This window comes from Cheilinus undulatus, linkage group 16 (assembly GCF_018320785.1).
Source record: "Cheilinus undulatus linkage group 16, ASM1832078v1, whole genome shotgun sequence".
Classification (NCBI taxonomy): domain Eukaryota; kingdom Metazoa; phylum Chordata; class Actinopteri; order Labriformes; family Labridae; genus Cheilinus; species Cheilinus undulatus.
In genome coordinates, this window is record NC_054880.1 from 36,543,761 (window position 1) to 36,560,704 (window position 16,944).

Below are 16,944 nucleotides of genomic sequence, written 5' to 3' on the forward strand. Positions count from 1 at the left end.
ATTCCCTTTTCTGTTTATCAAACGCACAGACAGTTTACCAAACTGTCTGGTGACTATTATTTCTAGGCAAAGACACTGCTTCATCAATGCAGTGTGTTAACCTTATAGCGATATTTTACAGTATCAACTTCTGGTTTCATTGCTGCTTCCTTTGCAAATTTGTATGGCAATTCATTTCCTTCAGTGCCTATGTGAGCTAGGATCCAGATGAATTTAATTATTGTTCCTATTTTGTTATTGCTTAAGACTGTTTGAATGATTTCTTCAATAATATCTTACTTGTGACTGCATGGTTTGATAGCCTACATGACAGTGTGCTTACAGATAATGAACAGATTAAAACGTGACATGGTTATAGCCAAAAGAATTGCCAGCAGTTCCCCTGTGAATATTGATGTGTTGTTTGACATGATGTTCAGTTGTGGAATACTGAAAGAAATCATCAGTTTGAGCTTTAGAAGCATCTGTGAAGATAATACTTGTACTGTCTTATGTGTTTTGTTATTTGGCTTTCTTTGATTGTTCTTTTCTGCTTAAATCCAAAGAAGTTCATATCTACATCAATCTCCTACATTAACCATGGTGGCATGTTTGAGACACCGCGGGGATCACTGTTAAGCTCCCTATCCCATTTAAAAGCTGTTTTTTTTTAAAATTGTCCATCCAAAGCTTTTTGTTTGCCATTCTCCTTTCTCTTGGCATGGACATAACCCCCTCTGAGTGGGAAGGTCGTCTTTGTGGCCCTTTAAGTTTGCCAAGTAAGTAAATGCTAGTTGTTGTCCTCTCATTTCCAGTGTAGCTGATGTTAGTGTTAATAAATGGCACCACAACAGTCTCAAAGTCCGGTGATCAGTTTTTGACGCTGACTGTACAGCGTAGCCGGGGCTGGTTTCCCTGGATATCCACGCCTACGTGCCGTTTTCGCGCGAAAGTATGGACTGTACCATTGTGTGTCCGGGGGGTCGATGCGATTATAAAATACTCACAAACATGCAGAGAAAAAAAATGGTATCGAAATATGAATACGAGAAGGTGTTTATATGTAACCAGCATTGAACTGATTTAAGAAAATACTATTAGTTTACTTTATAACAGATGCTTGTGTTCGCCGAACAAAAGTAAAACCCTTCGTCTGCGAACACCAGATTCGCTTAGCGGTTAACTTTTAAATCTACCTATACCCGTTGGTTTGCATGTTGACACGGAAAACTCCTTTCTGGACGAATATTTGCTGTGAAAGTTTTTAAAATGACCCTAACGTCGAAGGTAAGCGTGGGAACTTGACGTGGTATCTTAGCTTTCTCTTTGTTTTTGGCGTTTATGTCAAGAAAAAGTCACACTTTAGTGAAGTGCGGCATTGTGAACAGCTAGCGTTGTTAACAGCAGTTATTGTTGGCTGAATGGGACACTGTAAAGATAAACTGATACCTCATAGATATGGATACGTCTCCTTATCTGTGTGATACCAGACCTTCGAGTTTAGCTAGAGCCAGTTCAGGATTATAACCCAGATATTCTGTTAAAATAATATGCGTTAGACTTTCGTAGATTTGGCTTTGTGTCTTTGTCTATCAGACCAACCCACTGAACATAGCATGTTATCGCTGCCGTTGCGGTTTGTAAATGATGGTTTATCACTTTTATTATCTGATTTGTAAGCAAAACAGTCAAACTACAGGACTGTTTTAGTGTTTATATAGGAGTAAGCTTGACAAATTAGTGTCGTCCACTTCATTGTAGGTCAAAGTTCAACACTTTTCATGTCAACAAGTCTGACCTGGGACAAATTCATAGAGCAGACAAAACCTGATCTGATCAGCTGTTATAGCAATTATAGTTTCACACAAATACCCAACCTAAAAATATAAAGTGTATTCAGAAATTAATCAGACCCCCTTCACTCGTTTCAATTATGTTATGTTGCAGCCTGATAAAATCCATTTTCATTCTTATTAATCTACACTTAGTACCCCATCATGTTAAGTGAAAACAGAATTTTTAAATTTTTTGCAAGTTTATAGAAAATAAGAAACACAAGATCACATTTAAATAAGCATTCAGACCCTTTAAAAACACTTGAAATTTGGCTGTGTGTGTTTTACAGTGTGTAGGAACCCTGTGTAAGGATGTCTGTTGACAGAAGACTCCCTCTGGTGTAAAGCATGAAATGACTGTGAATGTGAAACATTTTAAGGCCTTGAGGTACCATCTGGAGTTTTTCTATAAAGAAACAAAAAGCTGTTGTTCAGTACTTCCCAAACTACTCCAGTCTGTTTCCTTGATGTCTATAAAATGCAGCAGAGAATACATCCTATCGTTATAAAAGTTGTTGAAATATGTAAACGTTTGAAGCTTCCATCACATTACATCGTTGAAGCTCTGCTACCCGCCAAACATGGGTTAAGGCCAGACAAACTACTGATCCCTTATTACTAGAAAAAGTCCACACTACTGAAGATGAAGTTTCTCCACAGGGAACCTTTAATCTTCTTTTGATCATAGCCTCTCTCTGATCCGACCAAAGTCTGACCCTGAAAGTGAAGCTCTTCATCTGTCAAGATTAAATCTGCAGGGAAATTCACTGCTGCAATATTGCCGATTTGTGAATCTTGGTAAATTTGTTGCTTCATGTGTGCCAACAGGCTCAGCGCTTCAAATCCAAGTTCATCACTGCAGAGCTGGCTCATCTGTTCAGCCAGTCAGACAGTGAGGAAGAGTTTGAAGGTTTCAGTGAAGATGAGGAGGATACACGGCAAAAGACAAAGGTATTTTTTCATTCTTCTTTTCTTTTACGTTATTATCCAAACTGTGTGTAATTAAGCAGCCACATCATCCTGTTGAACTGTTTCTCTGTGGTGTTTTTCAGACGGTGGATTCAGAAGAAGATAGCGACGTGGATACAGGTTTCTACTCTGATGGAGAGGATGCTCCTCCACCGAAGAGGAGGAGTCTTTTAGTAGCTTTAAGGTGTGTGTGGACCTTCTGACTGGGTTGGGGCCAGTTTTAAACTGCTTTCCCCCTTCACCATTTCATAACCATGCATTTTAAAGAAAAACAGGCGGTATACCGTTGAGATAAACCATATGGAGTTCTGGTTTGACTAAGATTACTCTGCTGTAAAGATAACAGGTGATGGCGGCGAGGGTGGAGTGACTCGAGAGCTGTGATTCTGTCTCATCATTGCAGGCTAAGAGCTCAACTACTGTATCATAGCCAGTAGATGCACAGACTCCATTTCATGAAAGCAGATGGTACTAAAAGAGCAGAACAGCTGCACAAAAACTGACAAGTTAAACTTTTTTGGTCTCCTTCGGAAGATTTGAAAAACAAACAGATGTACTAGATGTTACAGAGCAAAGAATATATGAACACAGCTGTGTCAGTTGTTCAGTGATTGGATTAAAATCTAATGGTTATCTTGCCCCTCAGGTTTCCACCCAAAAGACTGTCCACCCCAAAGCAGGACGTGCAAGAGAAAGACATCAAAAAGCCAGTTAAAGACACTCCTCCTTCACTGAGAGGAAAGAGGATAAAGCAGCAGGAGCAGAAAGATGAGGAAGAGGAGGGAGATGAAGACAAAGAGGAGGTCCTGTCTCAGAGCTTGAGGAAAAGAGACAAGAATATCCAGGAAAACAAGGCCATGGTGATGAACCTTTTACACTTTAGATGTTGTCTCCACATTCAAACTTCAGAATCTCCAAAATCAATCATGCCCTCCACCTTCATAAGAGGCTGTTAAACTTTGGTCTTATGTTGTCTTGCAGTTGGCGAAGCTGTTTGCTGATCTGAGCACCATGGCTGACCTGACTCCACCAACCACCCCTCAAGTAAGATCAGCAGCATCTCCTCATTACAATTTAACAGAAAATGAACAAACGCTCATCAGGGAATTTACCATTTTTAACCCTCTGTGGACCCTGAGACCCGATTGGGTCATTTTAGCCACTTTTTTATTTTTTAATAGTCGATATTTTTGCCTGTGTTAACACATTAAGGTTTCAAAATTAATCATGAGCATTAACATGAACAGCCCTAGTTTATTCATATGTTTAATTAAAAAAAAGCTGATGTTAATGTTTTAGTTCTGATTAGGACAGAACCTGATGAAAGTGGAAAAATATTAATTTATGTGATTCCTAAAGCAATGTTTCAGCAGGGACCTGCAAGGGTCCTCAGGGTGAGATTTTGATATAAACCTGTATTGCTCAAAAAAATAATGCAACACAATCAATGTTGTTGTGATTTATTGAATTATACAAGCCACTAATAACTTCACCACAAACATTGCACTCTGTAATTCATATCTGGAATTTTTTTGATATTATGTGAATCTCTTGTAACATACGGGCTGCCATTATGAAAAAACAACCAAAAAAAGTAAAAAGATTTTTAAAAAATAAATAACAACTGCATAGTTCTGATCAGGGCTGAAGCTGATTAAAGATTAAAGCTTTGAAAGTGGAAAAAATATTTATTTATATGATTTTTTCTTAATCACTTATTCTGCAGGGACCCATTTGGGGTGTATAAGTTTTTGATGTAAGCCCGTCCTGCTCAAAAATAGTGCAACAAAATCAGTCCATAATTTGTATTTTGTGTTTTTCTTGTTAAACTATGGCATGCCATTGTGACAAAAATGGCATGAAATGTAAGAAAAACATATTAAAGCAAATACAAACTGTATGTGTTTATTAGGGATGAGGCTGAGTAGAAGATTCAAGCTTTGATATGGAAATAATTAAGATGATTTCTATAGCATTTTTTCTGCAGGGACCCGTTTGGGTCCCAAGGACCCCAAGTGTAAGTTTTCCTGGGGGGACACCGAGGGGATAAACATATCTCTGATCACTAGGTGTTGAGTGAGGCCATGGTTTAGCTAGTCCCTTGGTTTTTTTGGGTCACAGGTTTAGTTCATTGGTTAAAAAAAAGTCACAGATTTATCAGCACAATTCTAGGTTTCCCTCATTTATTCCTGACAGTTATGTATCTTTTTCTCATATTATTGGGAGCTGCCTGTGATAGTTGGTACAGTCTGTGGTGTATTAAACATGTAAAAAGAGTAAAAAAAAAAAAAGGGATAAAAAGATGCAAACTAAAAAAGTTAATATCTACTATCTCAAAATCAATGGTGTATTATCACCTTAGAATGATTACATCTATTAATTGTAATGATGACAATAAATTACCTGTATCTTAGAGCTTTTTTAAAGTATCATAGTTATGATTTATGTAGTAATGCTGTAACATGTGAGTAAACAGAATATTAAAGGCTATATGCAGATATATAGAGGTAAAACTGGCTTAAGTGTGCACCCACTGTGCAAAATCATAACGTTAGTGAGTGACTGCACAATAGCACACATCCTATGTGCACATAGGATGGGATGTTGTAATAGAGTCTAAGCTGAGCGCCTGAATACACACTTGTAGCCGCTGTTCTCTACTTCTGCATTTCTGCGAATAGCCTGTAAACTGTATTACCATCACTAAGGTCTTCAATTTTCTCTGCTTTGACATCCAGAGGCTTTTTTAAAAACCGTGCAGAGAAGTTGGTGAGAGAAAGAAGCCGACTAGTCTGGTCATTTCTCTGCTTCTGCATCTGCAGCTTACTTTAATTCTTTGTTTTGTCATGCCTGCTTCCTCCTCTTCTTTGTTGTTCGAAGCAGATAGCAAACTGCAACGAGTGTCACTGCCACATGGATTGCAGGTGTCTATAAATACCGTTTTTTTTTCCTTTCAGACCACAGACTGGGGAAAGAGTTCAGATGCAATTGTCTTGTGACGACATGCACCAAACTCCCCATGGATCTCCCTTAACAGCTTGTAGTACTCATTTGATTCATTCTTTTACACAAGTAATCCTACAATAAAGACTTGAAACCGATGATTATTTGTGCAGAAAAAATATATGAAGTTTAAGTTTATGAGCAAGGTAAATACAGTGACATCTGGTGGTTTGTAAACTTAAAGCAGCCTTATGCTGAAGCACTATTGCACATTAAATATATATGAATAGACAAAATTTTAAGCTATAAGTCCAAAAAGCTGCATCTTATGCTACAAAATGATCTGTAACCTTATGATAAAATTCTGTTCATTAAATCTATGTGTTGTACTGCAATATGCTGCAATAAAGTAAATGTGTATTGTTTAAACTAAACCAAAAAATGACTAATTTGTTCAATGACATGCAATATTTATGTGCCTAATTAATAGTTGTGTAAGTGCTTTTGTGGTTCCTGTTTCTGAACTCTGCCACTGCCTTATACAAACATTTTAAGAAGAAATGTATTATAATACTTATTGTAAAAGGAGCACCTTAAATACCTGACTTTTCATTCAAAAAGCTACCTGTGACCTATTTACCTGTATAAAATCTTAAGGCACATGCTTTCAATACTACAAGTGCAGCTGACACATCGCTGAAAATTTGCCTCCATTCATTCATTTGCAGAAGAAAAAGCGGGCGCCAGAGAAAGCAACACCACGGAAGCGTAAATTTGAGCCAGAGGTGGGGTCAGAGAGGAGAAACCCGTCCCGTAAGGCTCGTCCTCCTGAGAACTTTGCTGTGGAGGAAAAAATCCAGCCACTCACTGTCAGAGTCCAGAGGACTGTGGACATCAGGAGACTGGTGGAGGTACGATGTGTCACGCATTTGTCTCACTGTGTAGAAAAGAGGCGTGACTGGTTGCTCAGTGTGGCCAGTCTAGGTAAAAATATATAAAAAAAACTTAGGCAAAACATCACAGGGGTGTAAACATCACAGCTTTAATGACCAGGCCGGTGTGTCCTCTCTGTTTGAAATGCTCCTCTGCTGTTGTGGTTTGACAGGTGGACGAGGAGCTTGTAGGTGAGGGACAGAAAAAGAGGAGGAGCCAGGGTTCCCGGAGGAGCCAGGGTTCCCGGAGGAGCCAGTATGTGGTGAGGTCGGTAGATGAGATCACCAAAGAAGATCTGGACAACATTGCGTACCGCAGCAAAGACAAGATCTGGGACAAGGAGAATGTGAGTTAGCTGATGCCTGTGCTGACCTGTCCTGTCAGGTCTTAGTGCTGTCTTTAATATGTGTGTTTTTCTTTAGGGCAGCTCGTGTCACCAGTGCAGACAGAAGACTCTGGACACCAAGACAGTGTGTCGAAGTGGAGTCTGTGTGGGAGTCAAAGGTCAGTTCTGTGGACCGTGCCTGAAGAACCGCTACGGGGAGGACGTCCGTGAAGTGCTGCTTGACCCGGTTAGTGCTCATTTTCTTTCTTCTAAAATTAGATTAAATAAGTTTAATCAAACAATCAACTAAAGAATTATGTCACAAAGAAAAGTGAGTTAGTTACATGTCAGGTTTAAGCACCACTGGTTCTTTGCAAATCATCTCAGGTTAGATGTGGACTGTTGGTGGATAGTCATTTTCCGGTCCCTCCAGAGACATTCCATAAGGTTAAAGCCAGGACTCTGGCTTGGCCCTTTTTGGACACTTAGAGTGGTCCTTCAGCCACTCCTATGCTCTTAGGATCATTGTCATGTTGGAAGGTGAACATTCAGCCCAGTCTGAGGTCTTGAGAGCTGCAGAACAGGAGATCCTGGATCTCTCTGAACTTTGCTCAGCTTTCCTTTAACCCTGACCAGTCTCCCAGTCCCTGCTTCTGAAAAACACCCCCACAGCATGATGCTGCCACCACCATGCTTCACTGTTGAGATGGTAGTAGGCAGGTAATGAGCAGTGTCTAATTTCATCCAGACAAAACATATAGAATTAGGCCAAACAGTTCAATCTTTCTTCATCAGACCTGAGAGTATTGTTTCTCACAGTTAGCCCTTCAGGTGCTCCAAGAGGGCTTTCATGCATTTTGCACTCTCTTACTAAGGCCCTTCCCCCTCACTTGCTCAGATTGATTAGGCAACGTGCCCTTTAAGAGTCCTGGTTCTGCCAAACTTCTTCCATTTGAGAACTATGGAGGCCGATGCGTTCTATATAGAGGTGTGCGTCTGTCAAAATCATGTCCAATCACTTTGATTTAGCATAGGTGGACTCCAATCAAGGTGTACAATGCAGGACTATTAGATATCAGATTGTCTTTAGGATGTATTGAGCTAACATTAACCCTTTACCTACTGTTCCCGCGCCGGCGATGTGTTTTATATGTCCGGAGTATTATTACCATAACTCTGTCAAAGTTTGTCCGATCAGAATAATTTCAAAGGTGTTGGAAAGCTGCGAATTGTGTGCATGTGTACATGTGTGGCTCATTACAGTACTCACAACAATATGACATGGACATTCATAGCAAAACACCAGTTTTGTATTGTTCTTCTTTTAAACTGCTGACAATTCCATATAATGTGCAATAATCATTAACCACATGTTAAAAAGTCAAGTTCAAATACTCCTGGGGAAAAAAGGGACCAAAGCTCTCAAACTTCCAGCCATAATAACAAAATCTGTCCAAATCGCCATTTTAAACTCAGTAGATGAAGGGTTAAGGACTGAAATCTGGATCCCAAAATGTGCATTACTCTGTGTTAATGTAAAGTCTAAACTGGGTCCATGTCTCATAAAGGCTGCGTATCTTCTCGGTTTTAAAAACGGCTGCACCAAGTCTCCACCTAACACTGAGTGGGGGTTGGAGGAGGATGCTGAGGGTTTTTGTTTTGAGAGTCTGGTGCGACATCTAGTGGACATCTGCCCTCACAGCAGCATATTACACCTTTAATAAAAGATATCCTGATTGTTGAGCAGGAGCAGTGGAAGCTAACATGGCTGAATGTCCAAAGCAAAGAGGCGACACAGATGTCAGAGTCAACGTCATAGTTCAGACAGGCACTTTTACTTGTTGTGGCTGCTGTGATACCAAAAGAAACACACATACCATATGATATACAGTATATGAACCCTATTTATTAGATTGTGATTTAAACTGTTTGAATTGTGTCCTTGTGTGTTTTTCTTTTTGCTTACTTTTATAAATAAATAGTTAATACTTGGAATGAAACAGTGGCAGTCTGGAAACCTTCTCAGTGAGAAATGTAGTCCAAAGCAGTGCCCACTTATCAACAAAGATCCTGCCAAATTAGAAAAGCAGGAAAAACCTTAGAGGAAGCAAACATTTGTCATTGTGTGTGTCTTATTGACACAAATACCAACCACTAGTATTACAAATGTCTTTTCTAGAAACAGGAAAGGACAGCGGTTTAGGTAAAGAACAAAAATCCTCAACTTGTTTAACTTGTCTTTTAAATTTCCTGTGGAAAAAAAGATTAACTTTAGTTTAATTTGCAGGACTGGTCGTGTCCCATCTGCCGAGGGATGTGCAACTGCAGCCTGTGTCGTAAGAAGGAGGGCCGCTGTGCCACCGGCATCCTGGTGGGACTGGCTCGCTACAACGGCCATGACAACGTCCACGAGTATCTGGAGAGGTATGACAACTCATTCTCACTGCACAGTTCAACAAGACAGACCTAGAGGCGGTAGTAAAACTGTCTGGATCTAAAAACAAAGGGAATTAAATGGAGAAATTCTGCAGTATTTAAGAAGTGTAGAAAAGCAGTTTGGAAATGTCTGATTATGCATTGTTCTTGGAAGAACAATACAATAAGACTTTAATATTTGTTTATATAACAGTGGAAAAAAATCTGTTTTGGGGGTTTGTAATTCTTAGTTTCAATAAGCTTTTGTAGTGTTCCCGATGTTTAAAGTCCCTGTAATGTGAAAAAAATATTTTTAGGTTTGTTGTATGACCGACCAGGCCAGATTTCAGTGAAAACATCTTTAAGTTTATAAAATAAAGCTTCAAAATCATGAAAGAAAAGAGGCAGTAAACTCTGCTCTAGGATGGTGTGGGCGGTCTGTTGAATTAGCTGAATCGACGCCCACTCACGAGAAATGCCATCCTCTTAGATTTAAAAAAATGCTATACAACCTGACAGGAGGAATCATCTGTCTGTTATGCTGCTATTTTACAGCTCATCAGAGAAACGATTACTTTCATGTCATGACAGGCAGACAGGTTAGAGCTAAAACATTTCATTTTCTCATCCTGCATTTAACTCTTCAGGTTTTCCTTATATCTCATTTGTAAAACATACCTTCAGCAAATAAGATGTTTGTTCCTGCTGCATCTGGTTCACGTAAAAATAGACAAGCACTCCAGCAATTAGCCTTCCCCCTGACCTTATGATGACCTATGATCAGAGCGCAGCTGCCTGGCCATGTGCCAGAACAGAGAGACAGACGTTGGGGACTAAATTTACTGTTTTCTGGTACAGATCTCTCTATTATGACACTTTCAATGACCCGTAGGCCACTGTCGCTGATAGATTTGGAAATTTTGCCTCACAGCAAACAAAAACATAGCATGTAGCTGTTGATTAATTTTTGATGAAAGCATTTTAATTTGTAGATTTACTGAGACCTCTTCTAATAGCAGGTACATCTTTTGTTTCCCTGTCATCACAGCATCCAGAAGGAGCTGCAGTAAGGTCCACAGAGGAGAACCTGAGCCAGCTGTCGAGCTGCACAGTACTGTAGAGCTCATTGTGACGCACATGTTTTTAAAGTTTCAATCGACCTTTTGTCTTTCTCCAAAAAAAAAACTTTTTAAAATGTCCCCTTAACATAAGGAACAGACACTGTTTATATGTTTTATATATCTTGATAAAGGCTGCATGTGATGCAGGGCTGTCTTTTTTTTTTATAGTTTTTAAGTCAGAGCTCATGTCTGAATGTTTTCATTTGAATGTTTCTGCTCTCATGTCCTCAGGACCCACCACCAACTCTTTAAGTGAAATTGTGACCCAAGTTTTTAACATTTCCAACCATTCAAATTTGTTGCATGAAAAATGTTACTCTTTGGACCCCAAATGAATGAAAAAGTCAGGACAAAGCAAACATTTTTAAAAGCACGCATGCATCTTATTTTGCTCCATCTTCAGAGACAGCATGGGAATGTGGTAATTTCTGGAGGAATTTGCTCCTATCCAAATAAGTAGAAATCTTGAGAAAAACATAGGAAAACCTATAAAATCTGGGATTTATTTTACTGTAAATGCACTTACAGCTTATGTACATAGCCTTTCTGCCCTTTTTTTTTATCATGGCACAAACTCGTGACCCACTGGAAAGAGCCATTCGACCTCCTTTTGGGTGGACCCAAAAGGGACCCCACCAGTTAAGTACCACTGCTTTAGAGCCACAGTGAGGTATGGTTTTGTTTTTGTTTTTAATACGGATGCAAAAGTAGCCTTCTACAGCAAAAGCTTGTCTGTAAGTGAGTAAAGTCACATCTTTCTTGTCAGTTCACTGTACATTTTAATAAAAATAGCATCTTCTGAAAGATTTGCCATGTTTTCATGTCTTTTTTAAAACTGATGTTTGTTGTTTTTGCAGCTGAGAGTGGTTGACAAAACAAGATCACACAGAGAAAAGATAAAAGAGATAAGATACTCTGGATTACATTTACTTGAGTGGAGGTAAAAGTACTGGTCTATAAATCTACACCAGTAAAAGTAAAAGTAAATCATTTAAAATTTACTAAAAGTACTGAGTAGCTACTTTTGATAGCCAAGTAGCTTTCACAATGAATCATGACCTGTCCTTAATGTAGTGTGTTAGTTACTTCCACTCCTGCAATCAAAGGCATGCTGTAATATCACAAAACCAGTGTTAATTTTTGCAGCTGTTTTAGATTTAGCCTTAGTCTTTAGATTACAGTGATCATTGGTTTTAGTTACATTTTAGTCATTTTGACCTATATAGTCTAGTTTTAGTGAGTTAAAACTCTGTTGGACAACCCATAAACCTGATGCTGACCCCTTGGCTATCACTCTGACAAGTATTAACATATTTAACAGTAGAAATACACAACCCCAGTTCCAAATAGTTGGGGCGCAGTGTAAATAATAAGAACTAATGATTGTCAAATCTCATAAATCCATATTTTATATACAATAGAGCAGGGATAATCAACTGGCGTCCCGGGGCCAGATCAGGCCTTCCACATCTTGACCCCTGCAATAGAGCATGACATAACAGATGTTGGAACAGAGGTATTTTACCATTTCATGAAAAATGTTGGCTCATTTTGAATTTGATGGCAGCAACACATCAAAAAAGTAGGTACATGGTCATGTTTACCACTGTGTAGCATCCTCTCTTCTTTAAGCTGGCTACCCGCACCCCTTGGTAAAGGCTTAGGGTTTTATAACAGTCTGTTAATGTCTGGGAAGTGAGACCAGTTGCCGGAGTTTTGGGTGTTTTTGGGAATGTTGTCCTATTCTTTTCTGATACAAGAATATATCAGATCAACAGTCCTGGGTTGTCTGATTTTCCCTTTCATGATGGTCCAAATGTTTTCTATTGGTGAAAGGTCTGGACTGCAGGCAGGCCAGTTCAGCACCCGGACTCTTCCATTGTGAAGCCATGCTGTTGTGATGGATGTGATGTAGCATCGTCTAGCTGAAATAGTCAAGGCCCTCCCTGAAAGAGACTCTCTGAAGAGAGAATAGATGGGAGCATATGTTGCTTTAAAACCTCTACTTTTCAGCATTGATAGTGTCTTTCCAGATGTAAGCTGCCCATGCCATAATCACTAATGCAACCCCATACCATGAGAGATGCAGGCTTTGGAACTGTGCCACGATAACAAACTGGATGGTCCCTCTCCTCTTAAGTCCACAGGAGATGGCATCTATGGTTTCCAAAGGGAATTCACATTTTGATTCCTCTGATCATGAGACAGTTTCTGGATCCTGTTCACATATGGCTTCTTGTTTACATGATACAGCTTAAACTTGTATTTGTGGATGGCACTTTGAACTGTGATGACAGATAATAATTGCTTGAAGTGCTCCTGAGCCCATTCAGAATCATGCCTGTTTTTAAACCAAAAATCATGAGCAGCCAGTATCTGCCTTCTTGTGCACAGCGATTTTTATATTGCCGACTGCAGAGGAACATTTTACTGAAATTGTCCCACAATCATTAGACAAAACTTTTTTTGCAAATTGGTGACCCTCTGGCCATCTTTATTTCTGAGAGACTCTGCTTCTCTAAAATGCTCCTTTTATACCCAGTCATGTTACTGATCTCTTGCCAGTTAACATAGTTAGTTGCAAAATGCTCGTCCAGCTGTTTCTAATTCGTACCACTTACTTTTCCAGCCTTTTGTTGCCCTGTACCAACTTTTTTGAGATGTGCTGCTGCCATCAAAATTCAAAATGAGCTAATATTTTTCATGAAATGGTAAAATGTCTCAGTTTCAACATCTGACATGTTTATGTTCTATTGTGAATAAAATATGGGTTTATGAGATTTGACCATCATTGACTTCTGGTTTTTTTTTACATTTTACACAGCACCCCAACTTTTTCGGAATTGGGGTTGTAAAACCAACAGTACAATCAAAACAGCTGAAAATAATTGCAGCTCCACATTTCTGATGATAAAGTTGTCTGAGTGGAAGGCTTAATTGTAGATGTGTATGTTTGTGTAGCTGCTGCAGGTCTCAGGTGAGAGGGGCCACGTCCAGGTTAATCAACCAGGGAGAGACAGTCAGCTGACCTCATGTAATCACCAGGTACGTCTGCTGCAGGGCGCAGTCAGGTGACACCCTTAGGTCCCAGCTTTCTCATTGAGAATCACTGCTGTGCATAGGCGTGAGAACAAGAAACACTTTTATCTAATCACAGGTGTCTTTACAATCTTAACAGTGGGCAACACAACAGGTGATTCTGCAGTCTGAGTAATTCAGTGCATCATTTAATGTCCAAACTTATGAAAAAAATTGAGTCAAAACAAGAAAAATGAGCCTGCCCTGATACTTTGATGGTTCATTACATCAAACTCCCTTTTACCTTTCACAAAACACCCGAGGGTGCACACAGAGGTTGTAGATTTTGGTGTTTTTGAAGTGCTTCAAAGGCATGACATGTCAAAGGTGTTCATGAGCTGACGACTACGTGATGCTTTTAGTAAATTGAGGGTGAACTGGCGATGAACTCTCACAAGTCAACCTTTGATCACTGCTGAGCTACGCCATTTTAGTAAACTCTGTGAAGTTGGTGGTTTGTTGACTAATTATCCTTCCGCACAAATCGAAATGACTCCGTTGTTAGGGCAGATAGTGAGGCATGATCACAGGTTAGACTGTTGCACCAGCAATTTAGGCATTCATCAAACAGTGAAAAGGCGACAGTTCACAACAGAGCTAACATTTATTCAGTGCTGAGGGCCTGAAGGGTTAGAAATAGACCTGTCAGTTTGCCAGACTTCTAAAATCACAGTGCCTATAAAAAGTACTCTCCCCCTTGGATGTTTTACCCTTTTATTGATTCTTTATATCAGTCATAGTCAATATGATTCGGATGTTTTGACAAAAAAATCTATTTAATGTCAAAGTGAAAGCAGATTTCTACGAAGTAATGTCAAACAAAAACGTGTAAAATAATTGACTGCATAAATACTACACCCCCTTCAAGTTGGTGTTTAGTAGAGTCACCTTTAGCTGCAATCACAGCAATGAGTCTGCAAGACACTGCAATTTTACTCCATTCTTCTTTGCAAAACTGCTCAAGCTCTGTCAGTTTGCATGGAGATTGGACATGAACAGCCCTTTTCAAGTCCAGCCACAAATTCTCTATTGGACTGAAGTCTGGGCTTTGACTCGGCTACTCCAAAACATTCATCTTGTTTTCTTTAAACCATTTCTGTGTAGCTTTCGCTGTGTGCTTCTGGTCATTGTCTTGCTAGAAAATACAATTTTCTCCCAAGCTGTAGCTCTCTTGCAGACTGAATAAGATTGTCCTCCAGGATTTTACTATATTTCACCACTTTCATTTTATCCTCAACCTTAACAAGCCTGTCATGGCCGGCTGCCAAGAATCATCCCCACAGTATAATGCTGCCACCACTGTGCTTCACAGTGGGGATGGTGTGTGTGGTGTCTTGTCTGATGGCCAAAAAGCACCATTTTGGTCTCATCAGACCAAAGAACTCTCTTTTACTTGACTACAGAGTCTCCCACATGCCTTTCGATGAACTCTAGTCCAGATTAAATCTGAGTTTTCTTCAACAGTGGCTTTCTCTTTGCCACTCTCCCATAAAGCTTTGACTGGTGAAGAACCCAGGCAACAGTTGTATGCAGAGTCTCTCCCATCTCAGCTGCTGAAGCTTGTAACTCCTTCAGAGTAGTCATTGGTGTCTTGGTGGCCTCTCTCACTAGTTTTCTTCTTGCACAGTCTCTCAGTTCTTGAGGACGGCCTGATTTACATGTGCCATATTCCTTTGATTTCTTATTGATGGATTTAACTGAACTCTGGACGGTGTTGGGTGCCTCGGAATTTTTTTGTCCCCATCCTCTGACAATTTTTTAGTGACTTTTTCTCTGAGTTGCCTGGAGTGTTCTTTTATCTTTGTGGTGTAATGACATCCAGGAATACTGATTAACCAGATTCCCATTCCAATAATTGTGAGACTACTAGCACCATTTGGCTGGGCTTCTGTTGAATTAGGTCAGTCACTTTAAAGAAGGTCAATATTATGCAGCCACTTATTTTACCTTACATATTCTTATTTAATTGACATTACTTTGTAGAAAATCTGTTTTTGTTTTGACATCAAAGAGTTATTTTTTTGTAATCTATTTTGTCAAAAAAGCCGAATCAGATTGACCACTGTTGATTTATAAAATCAATAAAAGGGTAAAACATCCAACGGGGTGAATAGTTTTACAGGCATTTTAAATATGATACAGTTAAGAAACTAATTATACAATAACTTTGCAAAAAAAAAAAACATAGATTGCAAAATTAAAGGTATATGTACATTTTTGTACTGAAGTGTTTTCATTTAATAAAATTAGATCACGATAATTCTTTGCCATTATTGGCACGTTCTATCCCCAAAGCTACATGGATGAATTTTACAAAATGACAGAGAAAAGGTGTTTAAAGCAGCCATTCTGGTTAATGCTGCCAGTAGGTAACAGCATGAACCAGGAAGGCCTTATTTAACAGCTTAACTCCATCGTTAAGTGAAAGACTCTATTGCAAATGTTTACATGCAGTTGTTGCTGCCACAGATGGAACAAGCAGTTATTAGGTTTAGGGAAGAATGACTTTTTCACATAGGTCCAGGTGGGTTTGGATGACGTTAATCCCTCTCTAATTGAAATCAGCAATTGAAAACTGCATTTTATATTTACTTTGGGTATCCACAGTACTGTGCAGAAGCTTTAGGCATGTAGAGCGCTGACGGTTCTTGATGTTCCACAGCCCCGGGCTGAGGAGAGGAGGGAGGGCGGCTAGAGTTAATGTCAACACATTTGACATGTATGTGTGTCGCTCAGCAGCCAAGGTTGAGCTTAACAGCAGTTTTGTCCGGGCCTTTGCACCCCTGGTAATACGCCCAGCAACCACCAACAGTTTCCAGGTGTTTAGAACATACACACGACAACCAGGGGGTTGTGGCAACCCTCCTACCCGCCCTAACAGTACCCTAAACTATGTTTAAGTGCCACATCTACCCATAATACTGCCCTAAAGCTGTGGTTTTTGTTTTGTTTTCATCAGATAATTTTCCCATGCTCTTGGAAATGTGCAAAGACATCCAGATTATGACCTGGGTTGTGTCAATCCTCCTTCCTGCCCGATGGTGCCCTCAGGTGGGCTTTCTCGCCATTACACGCCTTACTTCAGCCTCAAATTTTGGCCCAAACATGCCTAAAACTTCTGCACAGTACTGTATGTCTTATAATGAAATTTTTGTGTGATGATCTTAAACGTGTAAATGTGACAAAAATGCAAAAAAAAAATCAGGAAGGGGCAAATATTTCCTCTGCAGTGTGTGGTAGCGTCTGCTGTGGTTCTCTATTTTCTAGTTTTTGTTATGTTTTTTTGGCATTTCTGCCTGTCAATAGTGGCATGTTTCTATTTCACAAAGCCAACTTTTACATGTTA

At 39.5% G+C, this 16,944-nt stretch overlaps 1 protein-coding gene across 1 annotated transcript; it reads left to right on the forward strand.

Annotated features, from left to right (window-relative positions):
- Positions 1-1,089: 1,089 nt before the first annotated feature.
- Positions 1,090-11,328, forward strand: cdca7b (cell division cycle associated 7b). Its single transcript, XM_041808067.1, has 10 exons — positions 1,090-1,266; positions 2,643-2,765; positions 2,867-2,967; positions 3,430-3,643; positions 3,765-3,827; positions 6,455-6,637; positions 6,832-7,005; positions 7,082-7,231; positions 9,272-9,408; positions 10,448-11,328. Exons 1-10 carry the CDS (start codon positions 1,249-1,251, stop codon positions 10,467-10,469), a joined length of 1,185 nt encoding a protein of 394 aa, XP_041664001.1. The 5' UTR covers positions 1,090-1,248; the 3' UTR covers positions 10,470-11,328.
- The last annotated feature ends 5,616 nt before the right edge of the window (positions 11,329-16,944 follow it).